We start from the raw sequence: 27075 nt of genomic DNA on the forward strand, positions 1-27075 counted from the left end.
GAAGCAGACTGGCGATATAAGAGAGTGCGAAAGCCGTAATCCTCTCTTTTATTTTCACAGAACAGCTCTCCTCCTTTCTTCCTTGTCTCTCCTTTGTTTTGTCTAGAGGCTCTTCTCTCCCCGTTCCTCGTTTTCTCTCCCAATACGGGAATCCTTCCGCGGATCTTTGTTTTCGATCCGCGGGACGGATGCTCGGTCTCACTTTCGCTCTCTCTCTCTCTCTCTCTCTCTCTCTCTCTCTCTCTCGCGTGCGCGCGCGCTTCCGTTGTCTTCGCGTGCGCCTAGGCCAGGTTTTTCTCGCACTCGGTCACGCGTCGAGCACGGGAGCGACGGTATTTTCGCTCGATATTCCTACTGGCCTGTGGACAACGAAAACGGCAACGAGAATCTTTTGAGGTGATACGGGAGTCGATAATAAAAAAAGATAATGGGGAGCATTCACCTGAGGTGGCTGTTCTGGCGATGGGTGATGTCCTCTTCTTCCTTCTCTGGCTCCTCCGGTCTTGATGGTCGGCGCAGGAGGTCGAGGGACACAAAGCTCGGGGACGCGGGACCGTCACACCTGCGCGCTCTTACCACTAATAATAATAACTAATCACGACTTCGGGGAAGGGTCCTTTGTAATTCGCGCAACTCTTAGGACCTCTTCCCCCTCCTCCCCGCCTCGCGGTATAGGGTTCGTCATCTTGTGACTGGCGCATCCGCGGCTGCCACGTCACAGCCTTTAAACCTTTTTTAACAAAGAACTCAATCACTCCACGCTGTTCCAAATTTTCCATTGCAAACAAATATACTGACACATCAACTTTAATTGGCTTGTAAACACAGAAAGAATTGACAGATAGAAATGAAACCTAACCTAAATTCATGTGAAGAGTGATTCTATATAACCGACTACAATTTTAATTCTACCGTTTACTTATAGATGCCGCTCCGTGAACTCTTCACGCAACCTGTATGCATATAATCTTCTTATAATATAACATGTAAAAATAAAACATGTTATAATATAAAAAATATGTTGCAATATAAGAAGGAATACAATATTAAAAAAAATGTTTTGCATTTCCGAAAGTTGGGATGAAGGATAGGAGAGAATAGAGAAAAGATAAGAAGACAGAAATAGAGAAAAGATAAGAAGACAGAATAGACAGAAATATAGAAATAAGGATAGAAAAAAAGTAAAAGGAACTACAAAAATAGAACTTAGATAGAAGCGATAGACAGAAAAATCCCAGACAACACGGACTTTGAAGAGATATCCTAAAGAAAGCCTAAGATGTCCAGAGGACGTTCAACGTCCTGAGGACATCTTTAGAGCATTTCCAAGATGTCTCTTGGAAGTTATGTTGTCTTGGACATAAAGAATAGAACATAGAAAGACACGCAATAGTAGTATGGGGGTAGGTATGAACAGTCATTGCCCGTGCACCCTCCGATAGGACGGCGCTCCCTGACCCAGGAACGGAGGTGAGTAGACGACTTTCGTCGTCGAAACATACTCCCCCTTCCTGGGTTGGAGGGGGCTACTAAAAGAGTAGCGGTTGAGTCGAGCTTTTCTCGGCTCCCCTCTCCATCGCCCCCCCATAAGTCCTGTGGTGCACGGGGGCCAAAGGTGGCGGCCCTTCGGGGCTAGGTGGAGGCGGCGGTTAGTACATGTAGTATTGAGTTGGCTCGTATTGCCGCCCCCCAAGAAAGTACCCCCAGGTGTTTCAGCTGGTGTGAGTTCAGCATAACCCACAGGTTCCCTCCCGGGCCTGTGGGTACCCATAAGGGGTTTCACCTGGGTTATAAAAAAAAAAGGTATGGCCAGTCAAAACATTCCCCCTCCACTCGACCCTCCGGCGCCACTAGACCACGCCTACCGGCGCCGGAGGGTCGAGTGGAGGGGGAATGTTTACAATGGCCATACCTACTCCTAAGGCTGAAAATGACGGAAATTTGAATCACCGGAATAAAAATTAGCGTAATCTAAATATTAAATTTTTATTATTCATATTAGGCGTTGTTGTAATTCTAGCTCTTGGTCAGCTGGTTAATTTGCATATTACTTTTGGAAAAATCTCCTAGGCACTGCGAGGCTCGAACCCAGGACCTCAAAGGCTCTTGAGTCAAACGTCTTACCACTGCTCTACTGCTGCTCTTTGGTAAAGACTGGTTTCACGGCGTAGACGGCACGAAGACAATCGTCCGACGGAACTGTTACGGCGTTACGTGTCCAATAATGCGGATAATCAGTGCAAAATTAGGTAAAAAGTTTTTACCTAATTTTATTTATCATATAGTTATTGTTGGTATTAATAAAAAATATCCCAGAAGCGATGTACTTGGTATTGGCTATTTTATATAATACCGTACACTAGATGCGATTTGCGTGAACGCTATGGTTAATAAAAAATATCCCAGAAGCGATCTATCGGGACTGGCAATTGTATACAATACCCAGATAGCACACGGACGTCCACTGGACGTCCGTTATATGTCCATTTTTTTTTACAAAAGACGTCCATAGGATGTACGTTTGTCACAACTGCGGACGTCCGATGGACGTACATCGAACATCCTTGTTATGTCCAATTTATGTCCACGGACGTAAATCGGACATACGAACATAAATTGGACATACACCCATTGGATGTCCGGTGCTGTCTGGATACTGTACATCAGATGCGATTTGCATGAACGCTCTCGTTAATGAAAAATATCCCAGAAGCGATCTATCGGAACTAGCAATTGTATATAATACTATACATCAGATATAATTTGCATGAGCGCTCTGGTTAAAAAGAAATATTCCAGAAGCAATGTACTCGAGCTATTTTATACAATTTTTTAAATGCAGCCAGAATAACTGTTCTTTTTGGATATCAAGCATCGCATGTCGCATTGTCGTGTTGGTCTGCCAAAAATTTAAGTTTGAAATATATAAAGTACCTATTAAAGTAACTATTAAATTAATTACTAGTTATCAAACAAATGTAACTAAGTTAAGTTACAGTTATAGATGAAAAACGAAACGAAGTTAAGTTACAGTTACCAAAAAAATAACTATAACTGTAACTTCGTTACAAGTAACGAGTTACTTCTCAACTCTGTATATAAGTTACACAAAACAAGTTTTACAAATATATTATTTGCATGTTGAATACATACAAATTTGTCTTAGAATACATGCACCGAAAAAACATAGCGATAGCAATGTGAGCAATATTATGGAATTATATTCTAAATATATGTGCGACAAAGATAGATACGTATCTATGTAAAATTGTTTGTACATTTGTACAAAATGATAAAATACTAAAACACTAAAACTTCAATATATCTTACGTTTCAACACATAGAATACAATGCAAAAACTTCCTATTTCTCAGTGCTATTTTTATGCATGTTTTAAATAATTACCCTATGTATAGACTATTTCGACATACATTGCGAATATTAAAGATCTATAATATACAGGGTGCACGATTTATCTGAAGACATTGAAATATCTCGAGAACTATGCATTGGATACAAAAAGTGGTTAATGAAAGTTGTTAGTCTCGAAGGGGGACATCCAATGATACCAAACTCGACCACCCACCTCACCCCCTGGGGGTGGGGGTTGGGGGCAACTTTGAAATCTTAAATGGAAACCCCCATTTTTTATTGCAGATACGGATTCTACGCCACAAAATACGTAAATTTTGTCCGAAACTTTTTTTTTATTCGTGATAGATGGCGCTGTAATCGCAAAAAATTATATTTTCCGCAATTCTCCAGAAATGATCATTGAATTGAGAAATAAAAAATACCTGTTCAATATTTTTAAAGAACATAATAAAAGTTATTCCCCCCCATCCTCTCGGGGTAGGGTGGGTGGTAATGTTCAAATCTCAAATGGGAACCCGAATCGAAGAGGGAACTGCTCGACGCGCCACTGTGGGTGTATTGCGAACTACGGCTTATTATAAAAGGCAGTGCAATGCGGTCAGAGCTCACTTTTCTTTCAATTTCGAACACTTATTCTAATTAATTGAAATGAGAGGCAAGAGGACTCTCATTAAAAAAGCACCCCGATCTGTAAGAGGCAAGGGGACTCACATTAAAAAAGTACCCGTAGGGAACATAAAACTACTACGTCCTCGTCGTTGTTCCTGTGTAACGCTAAAAGTAGTTTCTCGGAAAAATTCAACGCTATCTATCACGAATGAAAAAAATTGTTTCAATAAAAATTTCACGTACAATCTAATTCTGCAATGAAAAATGTGGGTCCCCATTTGAGATTTGAACGTTATCATCCACCCTACCCCGAGAGGATGGGGAGGGATTTATTATGTTCTTTAAAAATATTGAACAGGTATTTTTTATTTCTCAATCCAATGTTTCCAATGCCGATCATTTCTGGAGAATTGCGGAAAATATAATTTTTTGCGATTACAGCGTCATCTATCACGAATAAAAAAAAAAGTTTCGGACGAAATTTACGTATTTTGTGGCGTAGAATCCGTATCTGCAATAAAAAATGGGGGTTTCTATTTAAGATTTCAAAGTTGCCCCCAACCTCCACCCCCAGGGGGTGGGGTGGGAGGTCGAGTTTGGTATCATTGGATGTCCCCCTTCGAGGCTAACAACTTTCATTAACCACTTTTTTTTATCCAATGCATGGTTCTCGAGATATTTCAATGTCTTCAGATAAATCGTGCACCCTGTATATTATGTATATTATATGATTTCATAATGTATATTTTCGCAATATACATCGGAATGTGTCTATATATAAATATCGATAAATGTCGATAACGGAACTGAAAGTATCGGTATTACCGATATTATTAGTTCCGTTCAAATGAGGGCGCAATCCCGTTGGAGTTCGGTTGCCGCTCCAGGATCCCTTTAAGGTACGAGCTAACGCAGAACATGATAACGAAACTGTAATTTTTTTAATTTTTCATTGAATTTTACATAAAACTTTGTCTTCCGGACTTCGTTATTATAAATATTTTCATTGTAGAAAAGGATTTTTTAATCTGTGTAGGTAATAAAAAGATCAATGTTTGAAAAGATTGAAATCAATGTATCGATAAAACAGACAGCTCCAGGATCCCCTTAAGTATCTACACCTTTTTGTACTAGGATCTTAGTTCAAGCAGTTAAAAAGTCAACCATCTAAATTTGCTAATAAGAAGATGATGCAATATCTATACGACTTAATTAAACTGCAGTGCTGTCGGTAATGCTAAATCATGTGGTAAAAGGTTGTATCACTTACTCATGTACACCTTATATATAAATGGATTTAGAATGAAAAATGCTAATTTTTCCTCTATGTAATGAATTTGACAAGTTAATAATTAAATTTGACATGGTTATTTTGTTAATTGTTAAAAATATTTTTTTATCTAAGTCAGGCCTATTTTATTTTTCATAAAAAACTGTACAATTCCTGTTTAAAAAGTTTTCTCCTATTTGTAATAATTATCGAGATAATATAAAGGGAATGAAACTTTGAGAAGCAGTTTCATTCTTTAAACCTGAGCCATTGCCGATAAAAAAAATATGGATCTCTTATTTTTGTCTATTTTACAAATATGCTAAATTTCGTCGAAATCAGAGACACTTCGCGGATATTCTTTGTTAGTAACTTTTTCAATATTTAGCTTACGTCACCTCGATAACTATCTGTCGGAAGAAAGAGTGGGGTGGGGGGTACTAAACTTTTTTATTCAATTTGGTCTCAAGAATATGCTGTTACAATAGTGCCCTAACTTTCGTTAACTTAATGATTTTTAAATTTCCAAACATCAAGTTAACAAAAGTTAGGACACTATTGTGTATTGTACGCATTCCATATGTTAATGTCGATTCATCAACGATGCGCTCTGTCCGTAGTAATTACATTTTATTATACACCGGAACGAAAGAATTAACGGAAATCGACGTAGCTGCATCATAAGTATGTGAGAGTATGATGCACATACTAAGATGATCGTATTAAGATGATCGTTGCATTCCTTGTTTCATGACTACTATGTATGAATAGATTAGATGATGGCAAGAGAAAAAAGAAGAGAGTTTCATAGACAAGCGGAAAAATAATAAAAACAGCGATTATCAATTCCTGAAAATCTATTATTGATGAGGCAAGTAAATAATCTTTTTTCTACGGTATCAAATGTCATGCATATATTAGATATATCATTTTCGGAGTGGACAGTACGACGACGATTGCATAAAACATGTATTGCTATAGATCTATCCAAAGGATGTCTTTAACTGATGCATACGGTAAACAACATGTTACATTTTGTTTGGAGCAAATGAGTCCACCGAAAAATTGAGAGCGCACTGTCTAGACTGACGAGAAAGTATTTTCTTTAGCAGTTGATCGACGCTTTCATGTGTGAAGGCCCATTGGCTTTCAGTATTTAAATCCGAAATGTATTGTTCCTAGCGATTATAATAGCGGGCGTATCATTTGTGAAGGTAGATCAGTGCATCAGTGTTCAAATGAATTAGTCGAAGTGTCGCCGCCTATGAATGCCTTTGAATACGTAGGTATTCTGAAAAACGTGTCACTCAACATTCGTGGAATCTATGTAGATGATATGCCGACAATTCAACTAATTCAGGATAACAGTGTTATCTATACCTTTCACATAGTGTAAGAGTGATTTGTACAACATACAGAAATTAAAGTTCTTAATTAGCTAACGAAGTCCCAGAATTTCAATTTAATATAAAATGTGTGGGGAAAAATTGTGAATTCGTGGAATCCTGATCATGAGAGAACTAAAACAACTCTGGTTGCGCATGCAAAAAATACATGAAAAGATCTGCGATACAAACCGAAATTTTTCCAACATCTTTACAATTCGATCAATACTGATTAAATAAATTATTACACGAAATGAATACTGGACTAATTATTAAAATTTATTCTACATTAAATTTATTCTACATTAAATGATTCTTTTCGAAACCATCCAAATATTTGATGAAGAGGAACGCTTTCGCACATAACTTTTTAATCAGCTGTCAGTAGGTAAAAGCCAAAGGAATTTGAATTTTTACTACTTACAGTTTATGATCGAAAATTTATTACAGCCATAAATTTTAGTATTGAGTGTACAAATTAGTTCGGTCCGTTTTCAAAAGATGGCTCCGGCTGTTGTGAATAGTTCATAGTGACTGCCGATTTTGGCGGTTTCAGAGAAGTTAGACATCTGCCAATAATATTCAGTTTATATCGCTTTGAATTTCATACAAAAACCTTGCTTTTTACAGTATTGAAAATGTCGAATTTTGTGTTAACCAAGCAGCATTTGCGGGAGGTTTTAATTTTCTGCTTTAATTGGAAGAAAAGTGCAGCTAAAGCCCATCGAATACTTGTTGAAGTTTATGGTGACGCTGCTCCAACTGATAAATCATGTAGGGAATGGTTTCGACGTTTCAAGGATGGAGATTTCAACGTCGAAGACAAGCCTCGCTCTGGACAGCCAAAAAAATTCAAGGACAAAGAATTAGAGGCATTACTCGAAGAAGATCAGAGTCAAACACAAGAGGAGCTTACAGAATCATTGGGAGTAACTCAACAAGCCGTTTCTGTACGATTGAGAGACATGGGAATTATTCAAAAACAAGTAAATTGGGTGCCTATGAACTGAAACCGAAAGACGTTGAAAGGTGTTCTTCATGACAATGCTCGGCCTCATGTCGCAAAAGTCGTAAAAAAATATTTGGAAACGCTCAAATGGGATGTTTTACCGCACCCGCCGAATTCCTGAAAATCTACGAAATCCGTACATTGCTCCTTCTGATTACTGGTTGTTCCGAAGGATGCAACACGATTTGGCAGGTCACCGGTTCACTTCTTTCGCAGAAATCGAAAATTGGCTCCAAACTTGGATCGCTTCAAAAGACGAGTCATTTTTTCGAGATGGAATTCGAAAATTGCCTGAGAAATGGGAGAAAGTAGTAGCCAGCGATGGAAAATACTTTAATTGATCTGTTTATTCATTTTGTTTTGAAATAAATACATCTTTTAACACAAAAAAACGGACTGAACTAATTTGTACTCCCAATAATAAATGTCTCTAAGGACGATGTGTGTTTCCAGAATATTGTAAAGAAATTTCTACTAACAGATCAGCGTATGAATCATTATCATGCTGAGATATTTATTTAAATTTTTCGCTAGATATGGCAGGCCTTCGATAGCTGACGTTTTAAAATTTTATCTAATTTCTTAAATAAAATAGACTCTTCCAACTATTTCTATATTTCAGATTGCATTTCGTATTTAATGCTAAATTATATAATATTTATAAAATTATATACAAACCCACGCATCCTATGAAATATAACGCCAGATTAGGTTTTCCTCCAATCACTCCAAGAGATTGCGAGATCTTAAATGATGCCTGTAAACAGATTTTATCGTTTCATAATTTGTATTTTAAATGATAAATATACAAAATAATTGCCAATACACCCATCAATATATCTTATTTAACATTGAAATTCATATCAATGATTAATATTTCCATTCATGCAATGCAGAAGACAGATTTTGTAAAAAAATATGTTTTGCATGAGCAAACATATTTATTTCTATTGATTTTATGATATTGATTGATATGATATTGATTTATGATTATGATATTGATGATGACTTATTGATATTTTTATTAGAAATATAGATTGCATCTATTAGAAATATTGATTATACAAATTTAAGTAATTTTTATAAATCAATTATCTTTGTCGCTTAGATATTCCAATATTAAACTGCTAATCATTCATATAAACATTATAAAAAGTAACTGATATATAATTTTAATATTTTAATTCTTAACTAACTCTGGATTTGAAGAATACCAAAAAATAATTCATATGTGATTACATATGTTTCGTCAAATAACTAAGGGATTGATCCGAATCAAACGTAAAAGAAAGCCACTCCATAGATCTTTTAAGAGTAAAAGAATTATATACAATAGGAAAAAATGAATAGAGAATTGTGATATATTTAGAGTTGAAAAGGAATTCTAACCTGTTAAGATTAATTTGACTTCAAAATTCAAATTTAATATCTTCAAAAACATAAGTAGTCTATTGTCTACAGATTTTAGTCGCCAGTGTTCACTGTTCAGCTTCAAAAACGCTATTTTAGCGATTCTGAGGTATTTTTGAGGTTAGGGACGAAACCTGACGTGATGAGATAAAACGGACAACAGATTCGGATTCAGCGACTCCGAAAACATAGATATGGTGATGTAGTCTAACGAACAAGCAACTTTTTTTTGGTGTGCCTATGTAATGAATCCGCTGTCGGAATTTCGAAATTCAAGTTGGCGGATCTAATATGTCGGAAAAATTTAAAAAATTTTTTATTTCCATGAAAATCGGCAAATAGAAATTTTTAACATCGCTATTATGAATCCGTCAGAATTGGAGCAGTTTTGCCAACTTATTATTATGAAATCCGATAAATAATAGTAACTAATACCGGAAATTTCAAAAAAAATTTTTTTAAATGTGTATTTTTATTTATGAAAATTTTTATTTTTCTCATTCTTTACTTTGTTTCTGTTTCTCCGTTTGTTGTTGTTTTTCAGTTTCTGTTATCTTTTGTCCTTTTGCTATATGTTTTGTTTTTTGTCATTGTCCTTTTCGTTTATTTTTTTATTTCTTTCATTTTAATGCTTTCATAATCTTTTGTTTTCTATTATTTCATTTTTTATACTTTTTATTTTTGTTTTGAGCGGTCACAAAGCTTCTTCCTTTTGTGCACAGACAACAGCGAATCCGTAATCAGCGACCCCAAAAACTTCAATGTATACATTTTCATGGAATTGAGAGAGACCATGAAAGAAGGAGGGCGTACTAGATGGCGACGGGACGCCGTGCGTTCGGGACCTGCATTTTATTTTCATTCCGAAGAGAGAAAAATATCGAGAGCGCGGTAGTCGCTAGACCGGGAATCAAACCCGGGTCTTTCGCTTGCCGGTCGACTGCTCTAAACCACTGAGCTACCTGACGCTCCACGTTCACGACATTCTCCTCTCTCTAGATAACGTTAAGAGACGTCGTTCGGAAGCGACGTCTCTAGTGCTATCCTGAGCGCACGGCGACTACAGAGAGAAAAGCATTGTTACTTGTATATAGTGGTACAAGGTGGTGGTCTCTCAATTCTCATGGAAATCGAAAATCTTTTCTCTCAATTTTCATGGAAATCGAAAATCTTTTAAAATTTGGTCCGCCATATTGGATCCGCCGTCTTGAATTTCAAAATTCCGACAGCAGATTCATAATTAGCGACATCAAAAAACCATTATATGCAAATTTTCATGAAAAACTGTTGAACAGAGAAATGTATGCTTCAAAGAGTTAACATACAAGAAAACACTCTATTACGTTACCAATATTCTGTATATAATAAGAAATTTTCTTATCGCTTTAACAGTGTGTCACACACAAAAATATCTGAGAAGAATATTCAGTTTTTTACATAAAAAATTGAAACTTCCACTACAAAATCCTACTCTATATTTGGATCTTGATTTTTATTTACCTATCTAATTATCGATAATTAAAGAAAAAGTAGGCATTATGACTTTAATTGTTCGTAACTATAATAAATATCGTTCTGTAATTCGCAAAATGGATTCAAATTTTACTTTATTGAATAGTTGAATTTTAATAGCCGATTCTTATTTAACTATTAAACTTATAGATATGTTACAAGTCAATGAAAATAACATGAAGATATATTTCATTCTCTATTTAAAAAAATGTAATCGGCTGAAGCTTTTGTATTTTTAAGAACACTAAACTTAAGGAAAAACAATCAACAATTTGCTGTGATAATTTTTCTCATAATGATACATTTATCCAAATGGATACACTTATTGTTAGTATATAATTGCTACATAAATTATGTTACAGAAACACTTCATTTATTTCGATAAAAAGTTCAGAAAAGAAGTGAAATCTATAGAAGTGCAACTATACTTGCTAGACGTACAAATAAACGTTCCACTATTTGGCCAGTTGCTTGGACGGTTTTTTTTATTTAAATAGAAAATAAAATACATTGTTATGTTATTTTCACCCATCTGTAACATATACTATAAATTTAAATAAAAATCGGCTATTAAATATCGACTATCCAATAGAGTAAAATTTGAATTAATTTTGCGAATTACAGAACGATGATATTTATAGTTACGAACAATCAAAGTCATAATGCTTACTTTTTCTTCAATCATCGATAATTAGGTAAATAAAAGTCAAGATACAAATATAGAAAAAGAATTCGCGAGTTCACCAAACAAATTTGTTGAGCACCAAGTACCAGTTAATATTCTTATCAAATCAGAGCTATCTTCGGAAGTCGATAGCAACTCGCGCGGACTGATGGCAAGAGACAGTAGTTCTGCTCGTCGCGGAAAATAAGATCCTCTCCCCGCAAACCAAAGAAAGTCTAGGACATCAGGTAGATGTAGAAAGGAATAACAAAACTCAATAAATAAGTTTCCGCTGTTTTCTATCAAAAATTAGGAATTTATTGTGAAAGTACGGTACATTACGTTTTATTCAAAGTATTGTCCATCACTAGCCACTACTTTTTCCCATCTTTCTGGCAGCATTCGGATACCACGTCGGAAGAACTCTTCATCTTTTGAGGCTATCCACGAATCGACCCAATTTTTAGTATCTTCATATGATGTAAAACGCTGGTTTTGTGCCATGACAGGCCATGTGCCATCGACCGGAACAAGTGATAATGGGAAGGGGCAATGTCTGGTGAATACGGCGGGTGGGGTAGGACTTCCCAATTAAGTGTTTCCAAATAGATTTTGACCGGTTTTGCAACATGTGGCCGAGCGTTGTCATGTAGGAGAATAATTTTGTCGTGTCTGGAGTAATAATGGGCGCGTTTTTCCTTGAATACTCGGCTCAATCTCATTAATTGTGCTCGGTAGAGAGCCAGTAATGGTTTCGCTCGGTTTGAGCAACTCATAATACACGACATCAAGCTGATTCCATCAAATACACAGCATGAGTTTTTTTCCATGAATATTCGGTTTGACTGTTGATGTTGAAGCATGGCCAGGTGGTGATTTTCTCTTCTATGGGTTATCGTAGTGAATCCAATTTTCATCACCAGTGACTATACAATGCAAAAGACCATTTCTTTTATGCCTAGCAAGTAGCATTTCACATGTGCAAAATCGGCGTTCAACGTCTCTTGGCTTCAGTTCATATGGAACCCAATTTCCTTGTTTTTAATCATTCCCAATGATTTTAAACGATGTGAAATTGCTTGTTGAGTCACTTCTAATGTAAGTGCAAGTTCTTCTTGCATTTGGCACGAATCTTCCTCCAATAATGTTTTCAATTCCGTGTTTTCGTACACTTTCGGCCTTCCACTACGTTCTTTGTCTTCCACGTCAAACTTACCGCTTTTAAACTTTTGAAACCACTCACGACAACTTCTCTCACTTAAAGCAGTCTCACCATATGCTTCTACAAGCAATCGATGCGCCTCAGCTGCAGGTTTCTTCAAATTACAGAAGTAAATCAAAAGTTCCCGCAAATGACGTTTATTCGGCACAAAACTTGATATTTTCGCACGAAAAAAATTATGTGATGCTGATACGGAGTCACTAATAGTTCAAGGTTATGTTGTTACCAGATGTCCAAACTTACGATATTATGTTTTACATCTGACAACTTCAACATAACCTTCTGGTGGGGCCATCTTTTGTCAAACGGCAGAAACTTAATTGTACTCCTAATATTTCTAGTCCAATGTTAATTATGGTTCGGAGATATTGAATCTGATATTCAAATTCGTCGGGGTCTCTTATCCCGTAAGCTGACTCGAAAGTGTGGAGGACTCGGTGGATCGATACCACAGAATAATAATAATGGCCCACTAAAACAGATCTTAAAAAGGGTAGAATTAATAAAAATGGCGGTAAGGAAGATAGAACATAAAGAAAATAAACTTACTGCTGATTCCGGTTGTTTCACGCAAGGAAAAGAATAACTGAAGATAGTCTGTGTGGGTGTTTCACTTCCGGATGCTCAATTTTGCTGACGGATGATTATTTGATTGCGGAAGTTTGGCGAGACTTCACTAAGAGTGGTATACACTTCCACTACGTGGAAAACACTGCGCACTTGCCACAATTGAGTCATGCTTTATTAAAATCTGAATGTCTGAATGCCTGAATATCTGAATCCTCGAATATCTGAATGCTCGAATACTCAAAATCTGAATATCTGAATCCTCGAATATCTGAATACTCGAATACCTGAATTCTCGAATATCTGAATGCTCGAATACTCAAAATCTGAATATCTGAATCCTGGAATATCTGAATGCTCGCGGAGGCGTATGTCGCGGTTTTTATACAGATGACCGGAGGCAGGACCCAGGGTAGGCAGAGAGATGACCTTTGGGGAAGGGGTGAAGCCCTAAGGGGAGCCCAATGATGTCAAAAATTTAATTAGTAAATTTTTAGTATTGGTCCTGGTTGACCTTAGTGGGAAAAAGTTTTAGCCATTAGAAATTAAGGGTGAGGTTAAAAACCTCATGGGAAGAGACAGTTAGTTCTAGAAGACATGAGTATAGATGGGATAAGGGGTGGAGCGTAGATGTTTCATAATTTTGGGTGGATAGGTTATGATTGGTCGAATGAGTTAGGTATAAAAAGTGCGGTGGTGGTGGTTCTGGTGGGATAAAGAAATGTATACAAGTGGCCAGATGGACCTCCCCGCGGGTGCCACCTTGTCGTGGTGGGGAGGCTTGAAGGTCCCAGTGATGTACAGAGCTGTGCCGGCGGGGGCTTTGGCCCCTGGTAGGTTTTACTATGCCGGAGTGGTCTGTATTGAGGGACTGGACCAAGAGCACCCAGGGTAATGTTGGCGGGGTGGCCAGTTGGCCACCCTCGACCATATTTAGGAAAGAAGGGTGGGGACACCATCCCTCCGACATTGCACGCCGATGCTCCGGCAGTCGGAAGGGCAGGACTCCACCCTGTGAGAGTTCCGTCCCTTAGGGCATTGCACGGCGGTGCTCCGGCAGCCTTAAGGGACGGGTCACACTCGGGTCTGCACACTGTGAGGTCTGGGACCCTCACGGTACCCGAGGTGGCGGGGGGGACCCGGGCCGCTCGGACGTATTTCGAAGTCGGGGCCGGGTCCCCCCGGGGTGAGCCCGGGGGATGGGGATCGCGTCATCCCTAAACCCACCCCTCGAGTGGCGGAGCATTGCTGGCTGCCGTGGGGGAGAGGTCCCGTCGGTCGCGACGGCGGTGACCTTACTCTTTCCACGGGGCCCCCCGCGTGGCGGCGCTCCTGGCGGTACCTCGAAGGTCGGAGGCCGGAGGCCCCTGAAACCAGCTCACCCCCAGTAATGGGGGTGGAGCGGGAGTAGGGGGCTGGATCCCCCGAGCCCGAGATGCCTCTCCTCGGGCCAGAGGAATAGACGGACTCGCCGGGGGAACTCGGGGACACCAGTAGGTCACGTCTCTGCCGGTGCGGGCATGCCCGGTCCGTCGAGCCGCCAGGAGTGGTGGGATGAAACCAAAAATGACAGATTAAACAAAAAAGGATGGGAAGAAGAGGCGGAGGGGGAAGGAAAGCGAAGCGGGGAACGGATCCTCAGGAACAGCGGGGGCGTTTGAGGCGAGGAACGCCTCGTTCGTCACCACGATATCATTGGATGAGGATCCGGTAATTCCGGCGGATTTCACCTATTCCCGGGAGAAATGGGATAAGTGGGACCAGCGCCTGGGGACTGTGATAGTCTTGTGGGGGCTGGTTCAGGATGAATACAAAATAAAGGGAGAGAGGGGAGAAGGAATCGATAGGTTCCTCAAATCTACTAGGGATTATTCCTGGGATTTGGTTAGTAAGGCGAAGAGGCTTTACGAGGATAGGGCTCGTCTCAGGAGGGAATTGAGACTGAATCTTGAATGGAGGGAGGAGATGGCCAAAAGGATGGACTCTGAAGCCCTTGAAAAAGAGAAGTTGCAAAAAGGCAAGCAGATAGGAGAGGCGACGCTGAAGGCGGTAAGAAAGGAGCTTCGGCTAGCACGGAGTCAACTGGCCAAATGCAGGGAGAGAGAGGAAAAGCCTTCTATGAGGACTACGTCCTCACAGACAGACAGAGGAGAGAATATGAGGCCCCTTATGTCCGCTGTGGTTCAGACGGAGTGTTGGCACCTTCTCGTGTTGAGAGGAGGCCTCCCTCCCCTGCCGCGGTGAGGGGGATCGGCGAAGCTGTGCGACCGGGTCATAATAGGACCCTTCACTCGGGTGTAGTGACCCGGGTGAGGACATCCGCCGACCCGTCTTCCCTCCGTGGAGGGAAGCGGGTGGTGGATGAACGGGGGCAGGTCCGGGTGTGGGCCCGGACCTGTCTCACTCCACCTCGAACACCGGAGGTGGGGTTGGGGGAGGAGGTGGTATCCTCCCCTCCCCCGCCGGCCTGCAGCGTTGGCTGGCAAAGGCTGGGTGGCCCTCTTTTTCTAAGAGGGAGACGACGCCCGGCCTTGGTTCCCCACGTACGTTCCGATAGAGCCCGAACCCCAGCCCGGGGACTGGGTTGAGTTGTAACAATATCAATAACTCCCCCTCCCCGGGCTGGGGGGAGGAGTTGGAGCAGAGGTCGAGTACGGAGCAGCGTCCTCTAGCCCGGATACGACTTTGACCCTTTGGATCCGAAGTACCCGGGTATTGGAAGGCATAAGTACGCTCACCTCTCCCCTCTCCACTCTCTCTTGGGCTCTGTCATGCGTGGGGGACAGAGGGTGACGACCTTAATAGGCCGAGCGTGGCGGTTGTGTAAGGAATGTGGAAACAGTTCATATTACCGCTGGAGACAATCACGCTAGAGGGCAGGAAAGGTACCCCCAGGAGGTTTTAGTGGGTGCAAGCCCTACATAATCCTCGGGCTTCCCACAGGGCCCGAGGGTATCCGGTAGGGATTTCCCCCTAGGTTACCAAAAAAGAAAAAAAAGTGGCCAGATGAAAAAGTCAAGATGCCGAAAATCAAAGACTAAGATAAAATTTTACGACTTTTAAGCTTTGTTAGACTATGGTTAGGCATATGGTTTTAGATTAGGGAGATGTAGGTTTCAAGGTTTTAGAGCAGGAGTGTTTTGAGTTGCTTTGTTTTACTGGAGATTTGTTAGCGCAGAGTTTGAAATTTTATAGCTAGGCCGACGGACATATTTGGTGAACACTATCCAGATATAAATTCTGGACAAAGGCGTGTAGATTTTCACAACAGGGTACTGTTTTTTGTTGTGGAATTTCTTTGTATCGTCTTCGATTTGACGTGACGGATGTTTGCCAGATGTGTCTGTTTCCTATGACCTTTGTTATATTCGGAGAATAGAAGTTTGTGAGAGAAGAAGACATTTTTCATTGCCCGGAGTCCGCAGGATGTAACACATATACATGTCCAAAAAACATTTTAGAAATATGATATCTCTAAAATGTTTTTCGGACATTGTATATATATGAATATAAGCTATATTATCGTTTAAACAAAAAATCACAATGACTTCAAAATGAGATCATATATGTTGCCGCGCGCCGGCAACAGTTCGTGGGTCGACTGGGCAGCGCTCTAGCCTGAGCACGCTTAATGTTCCTCCCATAGCGTCTCGACGCGCGCTCATTCCCCAGATTTCTATCATTAATAACTCCATAATTATTGCGAATCTCACAAAATGGTATAGGACTTTTATATTTGTCTTAACCCGCTCTATGTCTTCACGAGCTCTGCAACATTAGTTATAAGACACCCTGTATATAAGGTGTACCATAATGGGCGTGACAAACGCCAAACTTTACACGGTTATTACTAAAAAACTATACGAGATATCGCTAAATGGAATAGGACTTTCTCGTCTCTCTCGCTTTGATCTATTTGCCTATGGAGTTGGTGTGTTACAATTATGGGACACCCTACATATGAAGAATGACTTCCAAATGTATTTGTCGTCTCATGTTTACGGGAAGATGCCTACAGAACGTGTCGCGGAAAGAATGAAGCGGGCACAGATAGCATATGTAGTAACGGAGTCGTTTAACTAATTTAAAAAATAAGTAAAAAAGACAGCAAGTTCACTTGTATGAATATAATTGTACAAAAGCTAATGCCTTTATAAAAAACACTTATAAAATATATTTTATTTATAAAATAAATGTAAGAACGTTAACTTATAAAATAAATCTAAGAACGTTAACATTAAATATTAATATGTAAATTTCTATTTTCTACAAAACAAATGATATCATGAAGTTAGACCAAGTAAAAATTAAATAAAAATAAAGAAGAACGGTACAAAAGTAAATATTTTTATAAAAAAATATTTTATTTTAAAAATATAATAATTCTAAAAACAGAATAAAATATTAATATGTAAACTTTTATTTTCTACAAAAGAAATGATATCATGTGATTAGGCCAAATAAAAAAATATAATTATACAGGGTATCCCATTTTAATGTCCCATTCCAATTAACTCTTCAGTATTGAAGTTTCAAAGAAAATGATCTGAACAAAAGTTGTAGGGATTTAAGTGTATTCCTCTATTTTCAAGGTCATTTGAAGGTCAACTTGCATTTTTTAAATGGGAATCCTTATATTTTATTACACTTTTTCCTACTAGTTAATTTGAACAACTTTTGTCAAAACATTTTTTATTTGTCTAATATTTTTTTTAGATATTTGAGGAAAACTTGATAACTTTTCCAATATTTAATTTACGATATCTCACTAATTATTTGTCGGAAGAAAAAGTGGTACTAGACTTTCTTGCTTCACTTAGTCTCAAGAATATATTGTTACAATAGCGCCTTGGCTTCTGTTAACTTACTGATTTTTGGAAATTTCAAAATCATCAAATTAACAAAAATTAGAGCTATTGTAACAATATATTCTTAAGACTAAATAAAGCAAGAAAGTCTAGTACCACTTTTTCTTCAGACAAATAGATATCGTAAGTTAAATATTGAAAAGTTATGAAGTCTTCCTCAAATATTTCAAAAAATATTAGATAAATAAAAAAATATTTTAGACAAAAGTTGTTTAAATTAATTAGTAGAAAAGAACAGCGTAACAAAAAGTACGGGTTCTCGTTTAAAAAACGCAAGTTGACCTTCAAATGAGAATGAAAATAGAGGTTAAGGTCAAAGTCTGTCATCATAAGGTAACTCACTTAAATTCCTACAATTTTTATTCAGATAATTTTCCTTGGAACTTCAATACTGAAGAGTTATTTGGGGTAGGATATTAAAATAAGACACCCTATATAATAGTAAATGCTATTATTAAAAATTCGCACAAAAAACACTTGGCGTGCCCAAGTTCAATAAATAATGTAACTCAGTAAAGAGTAATTCATTAATGTAACTCAGCATGTTAGGGGACACGCCAAGTATTTTTTATGTGAATTTTTAATAACAGCATTTACCATTATCTAATTATATTTCTTTTATTTGGCCTAATTACATGATATCACTTCTTTTGTAGAAAATAAAAGTTTACATATTAATATTTTATTCTAACGTTTTTAGAATTTTTATATCTTTTAAATAAAATATTTTTTTATAAAAACATTTACTTTTACACAGTTCTCCTTTATTTTTATTTAATTTTTACTTGGCCTAACTTCATGATATTGTTACGTCCTGGAAGAAGAACGTAACTTGATGCTTGCTTTGACGCAAGCTCCGACATACTCGTAAGTCTGCGGTGCAGATCAAAAATCGGAATGACCCCTTTATCTGGCGCGGACGTACGTCGATGGTCCTTTATTTAGGTCAAGGAACTGAATCCCTTTACCTGGGATAGGACCGTGAGCGACAGTGGGGGGAAGGGAGAATTTTTGTTTTGAATAATTAATTAGAAAACGTGATTGGCTTATAATTACAAATAACTTGTTTTACTGATGGTTAGGCGGAAGTTTACAATGAAATAGAATTGGTAAGATTTTATAATGTGTATGTATATATATATATATATATATACATACACATACTCACATACATATATACAGGGTGCACGATTTATCTGAAGACATTGAAATATCTCGAGAACTATGCATTGGATAAAAAAAGTGGTTAATGAAAGTTGTTAGCCTCGAAGGGGGACATCCAATGACATCAAACTCGACCTCCCACCCCATCCCTTGGGGGTGAGGGTTGGGGGCAACTTTGAAATTTTAAATGGAAACCCCCTTTTTTTATTGCAGATACGGATTCTACGCCACAAAATACGTAAATTTTGTCCGAAACTTTTTTTTTTATTCGTGATAGATGACGCTGTAATCGCAAAAAATTATATTTTCCGCAATTCTCCAGAAATGATCATTGGATTGAGAAATAAAAAATACCTGTTCAATATTTTTAAAGAACATAATAAAAGTTATTCCCCCCCATCCTCTCGGGGTAGGGTGGATGGTAACGTTCAAATCTCAAATGGGAACCCGAATCGAAGAGGGAACTGCTCGACGCGCCACTGTGGGTGTATGGCGAACTACGACTTATTATAAAAGGCAGTGCAATGCGGTCAGAGCTCACTTTTCTTTCAGAATTAGAACTGAAAGCATCTCTAACAATTTCATTTTACTTGACTAGTTTTTATTACCTGCATATCTACCCTTCATTCTTTGAACAGAATTGCAAGTGGAAAATGAATTCTGCAACCGTAGAAGAAAAAATTGAAATGATTCTGATTTATGGTGAATGTAGGAGGAATGTTGACGATGCTGTTGCCTTGTATGCTAAGCGTTTTCCAGACAATGTTCGCTCACGTTCTTTTTTTTACAAAGTTGTGACTGCCTTTATCTCGGATGGCAGCGTACAAACTAAAAAAAGAAAACGAAGAACAACTGTTACAGGAGAAGTTAATGAAATAGCTATGCTAGCAGCTGTTCACCACAACCCACAGGTAAGCACTCGGCAATTACATCGCGATTTCAGAATTTCCGGAGATAGTATTCGCAGAATATTGCATCGTCATAAATATCACCCATATCACATTTCACTGCATCAAGAACTTCATGGCGATGATTTTCATAATCGAGTGGTGTTTTGTGAATGGGCACTTCAACAAATGCAAACGAACCCCAATTTCATTGCTAATGTACTATTTTCAGATGAGTCTACATTCACAAACCATGGTGGCGTTAATCGACATAACATGCATTACTGGAGTGTAGAAAATCCCCACTGGTTACGACAAGTTGAACATCAACGTCCTTGGTCGATTAACGTTTGGTGTGGAATCATGGGGAACAGACTCATTGGTCCTTATTTTATTGAAGGTAATTTGAATGGAATCAAATATCGAAATTTCCTGGAAAAGGAACTACCACCACTACTTGATGATGTTGCCTTGGACGTTCGACAAAGTATGTGGTTTCAGCATGACGGTTGCCCAGCGCATAATTCAATAGCAGCACGGGAAATATTAGACTATGATTACAATGGTCGGTGGATTGGCAGAGGTGGCCCGATTAATTGGCCTGCTAGGTCGCCTGATTTGACATCGCCGGATTTCTTTCTGTGGGGTTACCTAAAAGATAAGGTTTATCAACAAGTGCCAACAACTCGTGAAAACATGGTAGAACACATAAGAAACGCTTGCGCTGAAACTCCCGCAGATATGCTTCTATCCTGTGTACAGTCATTTGAAAAAAGGATCAATAAGTGTATTGAAGTTGAAGGTAAAAATTTCGAACACTTACTCTAATTAATTGAACAGTGAGAGGCAAGGGGACTCACATTAAAAAAGCACCCGAAGGGAACATAAAACTACTATATCCTCGTCGTTGTTCCTATGTAACGCTAAAAGTAGTTTCTCGGAAAAATTCAACGCTATCTATCATGAATGAAAAAAATTGTTTCAATAAAAATTTCACGTACAATCTAATTCTGCAATGAAAAATGTGGGTCCCCATTTGAGATTTGAACGTTATCATCCACCCTACCCCGAGAGGATGGGGGGGATTTATTATGTTCTTTAAAAATATTGAACAGGTATTTTTTATTTCTCAATCCAATGATCATTTCTGGAGAATTGCGGAAAATATAATTTTTTGCGATTACAGCGTCATCTATCACGAATAAAAAAAAAAGTTTCGGACAAAATTTACGTATTTTGTGGCGTAGAATCCGTAACTGCAATAAAAAATGAGGGTTCCTATTTAAGATTTCAAAGTTGCCCCCAACCCTCACCCCCAAGGGGTGGGGTGGGAGGTCGAGTTTGATGTCATTGGATGTCCCCCTTCGAGGCTAACAACTTTCATTAACCACTTTTTTTATCCAATGCATAGTTCTCGAGATATTTCAATGTCTTCAGATAAATCGTGCACCCTATATATATATATATATATATATCAGGTGTAGTAAAAAGAAATCCATTATTTTTGCATGAAATTGAAGGCTTTAACTACTATAGTTAGAATGATCCGATTTAGGTCAAATATGCGCCGTTTTGTTCGATAACTTGTTGCCATTTTGAAGGTAATTTCATTATGCCTCTCTCATAGAAGCCCTTGTCCCTATTGGCAAAAAATTGAGACTGTCGATTTTCACAAGCCTCTCTTGAAGCGAATTTTTCACCAGCAAAATTGTTCGCCATGGACAGGAACAGATGGTAATCACTTGGTGCCAGGTCCGGACTATAAGGTGGATGCATAAGAACCTCCCAACCAAGCTCCCGGAGCTTCTGGCGAGTCACTATCGATGTGTGTGGCCTGGCGTTGTCTTGATAGAACACAATTCCTCTCCTATTGGCCAAAGCTGGCCGCTTCTGGGCGATTGCTTCTTTCAGACGGTCCAATTGTGGACAGTACAGTTCCGAGTTAAGAGTTTTGCCGTAGGGGAGCAGCTCATAGTAGATAATTCCCTGCCAATCCCACCAAACACACAGCAAAACCTTCCTGACCGTCAATCCTGGCTTGGCCACCGTTTCCGCCGGCTCACCGCGATTCGACCACCACCGTTTTCGCTTGACGTTGTCGTAAGTGATCCACTTTTCATCACCAGTGACCAACCGCTTCAGAAATGGGACGATTTTGTTGCGATTCAGCAGCGATTCGCAGATGGAAATTCGGTCCAAGAGGTTTTTTTGCGTTAACTCGTGTGGCACCCATACATCGAGCTTCTTTTTGTATCCAGCCTTATTCAAATGGTTCCAAACGGTTTTTTGTGCAATCTTTAGCTCTTGGGCAATCGAAACAGTGCTTATATGACGGTCGGACTCGACAATGTCCATGATTTTATCGATATTTTCGACAATTTGCCTTCCAGTGCATGGTGCATCTTTGACATCGAAATTACCGGAACGGAATCGACGAAACCAAAATTGCGCGTGATTAGCTGTTACAGTATCAGGACAATAAACACTATTCACATTTTCAGCCGCCTGGCTTGCGTTTTCGCCTTTATCGAAGAAAAACTGTAAAATATAGCGTATTTTCTCTTTGCTAGTGTCCATCTTTGACGCGCGCTCAAACAAAACTGAGTCAATTAATCACAAAACTGTCAGAAAAGTTTTTTTAGTACGAAATCTCATCTTTCTAACGCCATCTAGTGGAACCCGATCGGACTTATAAAACGCGAGATACAGATAACTAAAGCCATCTATTGGAAAAATAATGGATTTCTTTTTACTACACCTGATATATATATATATATATACATATATATATATATGTATAACTAATCGCGGTCTGAGCAAAATTCCGTGTTCGTTGTGTCCGACTGAGATCGATAAGATTGGGCCACTGACACCGGATTTCACAATTAAGGAGGAATGCCAAGAGGGATAGAAAAAAGGAAGAAAAAGGAAAGGAAAAGAAAAGAGAGAAAAGAAAAAAAAGAAAATATGAAAAGAAAAGGTCAATCAGTCCAAAGAAAGTATAAATAACTTACTGCTGCTTCTATGATATTAGTCGATAATGAGAAGACCAACTACTGCGGGTCTGCGAGGGTGGATGACTCAAGTTCTGTGCCAAGAATAGGAAGCTGGTTTCAGCTGAATTGTTCACGATAGTCCAAAAATGCACGAGATCGTTGCACAGAATAATTAACGACTGGTGAAACACTGATCTGTCTAAGCCACTAGTAGGCTAGATTGTTAAGAGACCCTGAAGGGGTGCTGAAGAGAATATTCTGTCCTGGCTGTCGGGGTCGGTCGAGAAGTGGCATAGCCTTTTCGTTTTACTCAAAACATCACCTCGGTCGAGAGGGTGGGGTTTTAGAAGTTGTATCAAGGCTCTAAGGTTTATGTCCAAATATGGGTATAGGATTTTGTTGCAAAACTTTCCAGAGGTGGGGTTTTAGGGAGGCCTAAGATAAATATTGTAAAGGATCGGGTATCTATGGCAGTGAAAGACTTCAAAGTTTCAGTAGGTCTAGTCAGAATTTGCGCGCAATAAAATTTATGAAGAAACGTAGGAAAACGCATGAGTTTCCGAAGATCAAAGGCTAGTAGAGTTATATGACAGTATGAAAGATTGTCTGGTCGGTCCGTCTTCAAAGAAAATTGTTGCTCTAAGCAGGAAGCTATTCAAGGTTATTTGGAAAGGAAAACGTCTGGCTAAAATAACTCAGCTGGTCTTTCTGATAGAAATAGTGAAACTTCGATGATTAAAACAGAGAGAAAAAAAGAGAAATCTGTGTGTATGACGTCACTGTGCTCAAAGGGTTGTGGAACATGAACATTTGGTCATATAATGTAAAATTTAATTTGCCTTACTTGATAAACGAATTTAGAGTACGCGGAGTCCGCAGGACGTAACAATATCACTTATTTTGTAGAAAATAGAAATTTACATATTAATACTTAATGTTAAACGTTCTTAGATTTATTTTATAAATAAAATATATTTTATAAGTGTTCTTTATAGAGGCATTAGTTTTCGCACAATTATATTCACACAAGTAAGCGCGTGAACTTGGCGTCTTTTTTTACTTTTTTTTTTAAAGGTAACTTTTGTACGGATATCACACCTTTTTTTATAAATCAAATTATATTTACAATTACTTCGTCACCTTCCTGCATACATGCATCATCAAGATTGCAATCTATTTTTCATTAACACAACGAAACGGTAACACTCAGAAAACGGTTGTAGTATTAGGCCTGTTCGTTTTGTCTACACTATTGAACTGGTGCAATAAGTTAAAGTGAAACAAACGTAGGTTTTCTTATCTCACTTCCACCACCATCACCAACTAGTTGCACCAGTTCAGCAATCCCACTAAGTGCGTCATGCGTTGCATTGTCCGTGTGCGTCAGGATTTAAACAATCAAATCGTTCCATTTGGACGACGCGACTCACGACGCGCTCGCCCCAAAGAAATAATTTGATTGGTTAAGTCATGACGCAAACGAACGATATAACGCATGACGCACTCAGTGGGAACGCACCCATATGCATGCCGCGTGATATCATATGAGCGTTACCTTTTTTCAGGAAAGTCATGTTCTCATCTCATTAGACATCGCTTGCCGCGTTAAGATCGATTTACACTATATGGCACGGACCGTCGCGTACCGGCAGCGACACGTACCGGCACCGACACGACAATTAATGCATATGTTCAGACTGTTCCGGTAACTGTCCGTCAATTGACGTTACAGTCACAATAGATGGATCATCCTGCGACAATAAATTGGCTCTTATAATCTTATTTTTAGACGAAGAAGTCGAACTGAAAAAAAAATAGAAAAAGAAATCGGAAATGCATACATCCAATGAGAAAACTTGAAAAAGAACATTGTGTAGTAGGCAGTTCTGGAAAACTTTAACTCTGTTGAACGATTGAACGATATATATATTTTATCTCCAAGGCTCGCACGCTGTGTTTATCAGGTCTGTATATATGAAACCGGAATTTGCCCACAGATGGCCCCAGCTGTCAATGTAGTTACCGTCAAACCGCGTCATTGGCGCCATGTCTATTTGTTAACATCTGACAAAGATTTTCAACTCACAACAATACAAGTTTCATACAATAGCAGTTTGTAATAGCGTTGAACATGTTGAATTTTGTGCCTGAAAGCTACGATTTGCGGACAGCATTGATTTTCTGTTACCATTTGAAGAAAACTGCTGCAGAATCGCATCGAATGCTTGTCGAAGCATACGGTGAGCATGCTCTTGGTAAATCACAGTGCTTTGAGTGGTTTAAAAAATTCAAACGTGGCGATTTTGACGTGAGGAACGAAGAACGTGGAAGACCACCGAAAAAGTTTGATGACAGCGAATAGCAAGCATTGTTGGATAAGGATTACGTTCAAACGCAACAACAACTCGCGGATCAATTAAATGTAACACGAGAAGCCGACTCCATACGTTTGAAAGCCATGGGAAAGATCCAGAAGATGGGAAAATGGGTTCCACATGAACTGAACGAAAAACAGCAGAAAAACCGAAAAACCACTTGCGAAATGCTGCTCGCCAGGTACAAAAAAAAGTCATTTCTCTATCGAATTGTGACTGGCGATGAAAAGTGGATATATTTTGAGAATCCTAAGCGTAAAAGATCATGGTTAACTCCAGGCGAACCATTGACATCGACTGCAAGGCCAAATCGCTATGAACGAAAGACAATGCTCTGTGTTTGGTGGGATAAGAAGGGTGTGATCTATTATGAGCTGCTAAAACCTGGCGAAACCGTTAATACTGAACGCTACCGACAACAAATGATCGATTTGAATCAAGCTTTGCGTGAAAAACGACCAGAATATAAAAAAAGGCAACACAAAGTGATTTTGCTTCATGATAATGCACCATCACACACAGTAAAACTGGTGAAGGAAACGATTGAGGCGTTTAGTTGGGACTTCCTTGGGACTAGTTGGATACTTCCGCATGCGGCTTACTCACCAGACTTGGCTCCGTCCGATTACTACTTATTTCGATGGGACACGCACTTGCTGAGCAGCGCTTCACTTCTTACGAAAATGTACGAAAATGGCTCGATGACTGGTTTGCCTCAAAAGAGCAACAGTTTTTTTGGCGTGACATTCACAAATTGTCAGACAGGTGGGTAAATGTATAGCTAGCGATGGGCAATACTTCGAGTAAAATATTTTTTATCATTTTCATACAATAAACGTGTATTTTCTATACAAAAATTCCAGTTTTATATTTACATACCTGGTAAAATTTTTTTATTATTTTCATACAATAAATGTGTATTTTATATATAAACTTATAAAATATATATATAAAAAAATTTATATAAACGTGTATTTTATATACAAAAATTCCGATTTCATATTTACATACCTGGTACACTTTAGGGGCCGTCGCCATATTGTCTTCTTCCCGGCCACAAGATGCGGAGTAATCTGATTAAGGCGCGCGCGCATCGGAGAGCGCCTCATTCGGCTGGGCCCACAACTCGGCCAACCTAAATAAATTTGGCTCCTCGAACTTGTCAAATTAACCCCTTCCGTGGCACGGACGCACCGGTGCGTCCAGCCAAAACCGTGCCGTAAGTAGCACGGACGCACCCGTGTGTCCAGATCATTTTCGTGTTGTATTGAATTTTTAGTGTTATAACTATTGTTACAGAATTTTTATCAAATGTTTTTTTGGGTCGCTGATTACAAATTTCAACTTAGTTTTTTGTAATTTGTTATGTTAAGTCCTGCGAACTCCGGACAATTACCTCCAGGATCTCGAGAGGCTCCTCGATACCCTCTTTCCGAGGGTGGAGGGGGGCCCTCCCCAGCTCCCCTACCCGGAGAGAGGGGAGTGAAGCGAAGGATTGGAGGTCGGTCCGGAGGAGTTCACCAGAGTCAGAAAAAAGCTAGGGGCCAGTGGCAAGGCCCCGGGCCCCGACGGCATTCCTGGCCGCGCCTGGGCTCTCGCCCTCAGCGAAGGGAACATGGCCGCAGCCACGAGAGGGGTAATGAACGGGTGCATTAGGGAGGTTTTCCCCCTGGAAGGAGGCCAAATTGGTCCTCCTCCCAAAGGCCAGCAAGATACCCGGCGGGCCGCCTGCCTACAGGCCGATTTGCCTGCTGGACGAGGC

The 27075-nt window shown here is 39.1% G+C and overlaps 2 protein-coding genes across 6 annotated transcripts in view; one reads left to right on the forward strand and one right to left on the reverse strand.

Moving 5' to 3' along the window:
- The window catches only part of Atg4a (Autophagy-related 4a), a 456226-nt gene that overhangs the window by 144994 nt on the left and 284157 nt on the right, over nucleotides 1–27075 (reverse strand). For all 4 annotated transcript variants that reach the window (XM_025306187.1, XM_025306185.1, XM_025306186.1 and 1 more), the window contains one exon: nucleotides 8327–8405. In XM_025306187.1, the coding sequence (XP_025161972.1) occupies nucleotides 8327–8405 (79 nt within the window). The remainder of the gene's footprint in view (nucleotides 1–8326; nucleotides 8406–27075) is intronic.
- LOC112590248 (uncharacterized) lies at nucleotides 19699–20642 on the forward strand. Of its 2 annotated transcripts, XR_003114077.1 has the most exons (3): nucleotides 19699–19966; nucleotides 20175–20342; nucleotides 20444–20642. XR_003114077.1 is itself a non-coding variant. In XM_025306193.1 (2 exons), exons 1-2 carry the CDS (start codon nucleotides 19709–19711, stop codon nucleotides 20235–20237), a joined length of 321 nt encoding a protein of 106 aa, XP_025161978.1. In that variant the 5' UTR covers nucleotides 19699–19708; the 3' UTR covers nucleotides 20238–20376. The 2 variants fall into 2 exon arrangements, 1 of the variants encoding a protein (XP_025161978.1); XM_025306193.1 differs by lacking the exon at nucleotides 20444–20642 and having other exon boundaries at nucleotides 20175–20376.

Source organism: Harpegnathos saltator, unplaced genomic scaffold (genome assembly GCF_003227715.2).
Source record: "Harpegnathos saltator strain DR-91 unplaced genomic scaffold, Hsal_v8.6 scaffold765, whole genome shotgun sequence".
Classification (NCBI taxonomy): domain Eukaryota; kingdom Metazoa; phylum Arthropoda; class Insecta; order Hymenoptera; family Formicidae; genus Harpegnathos; species Harpegnathos saltator.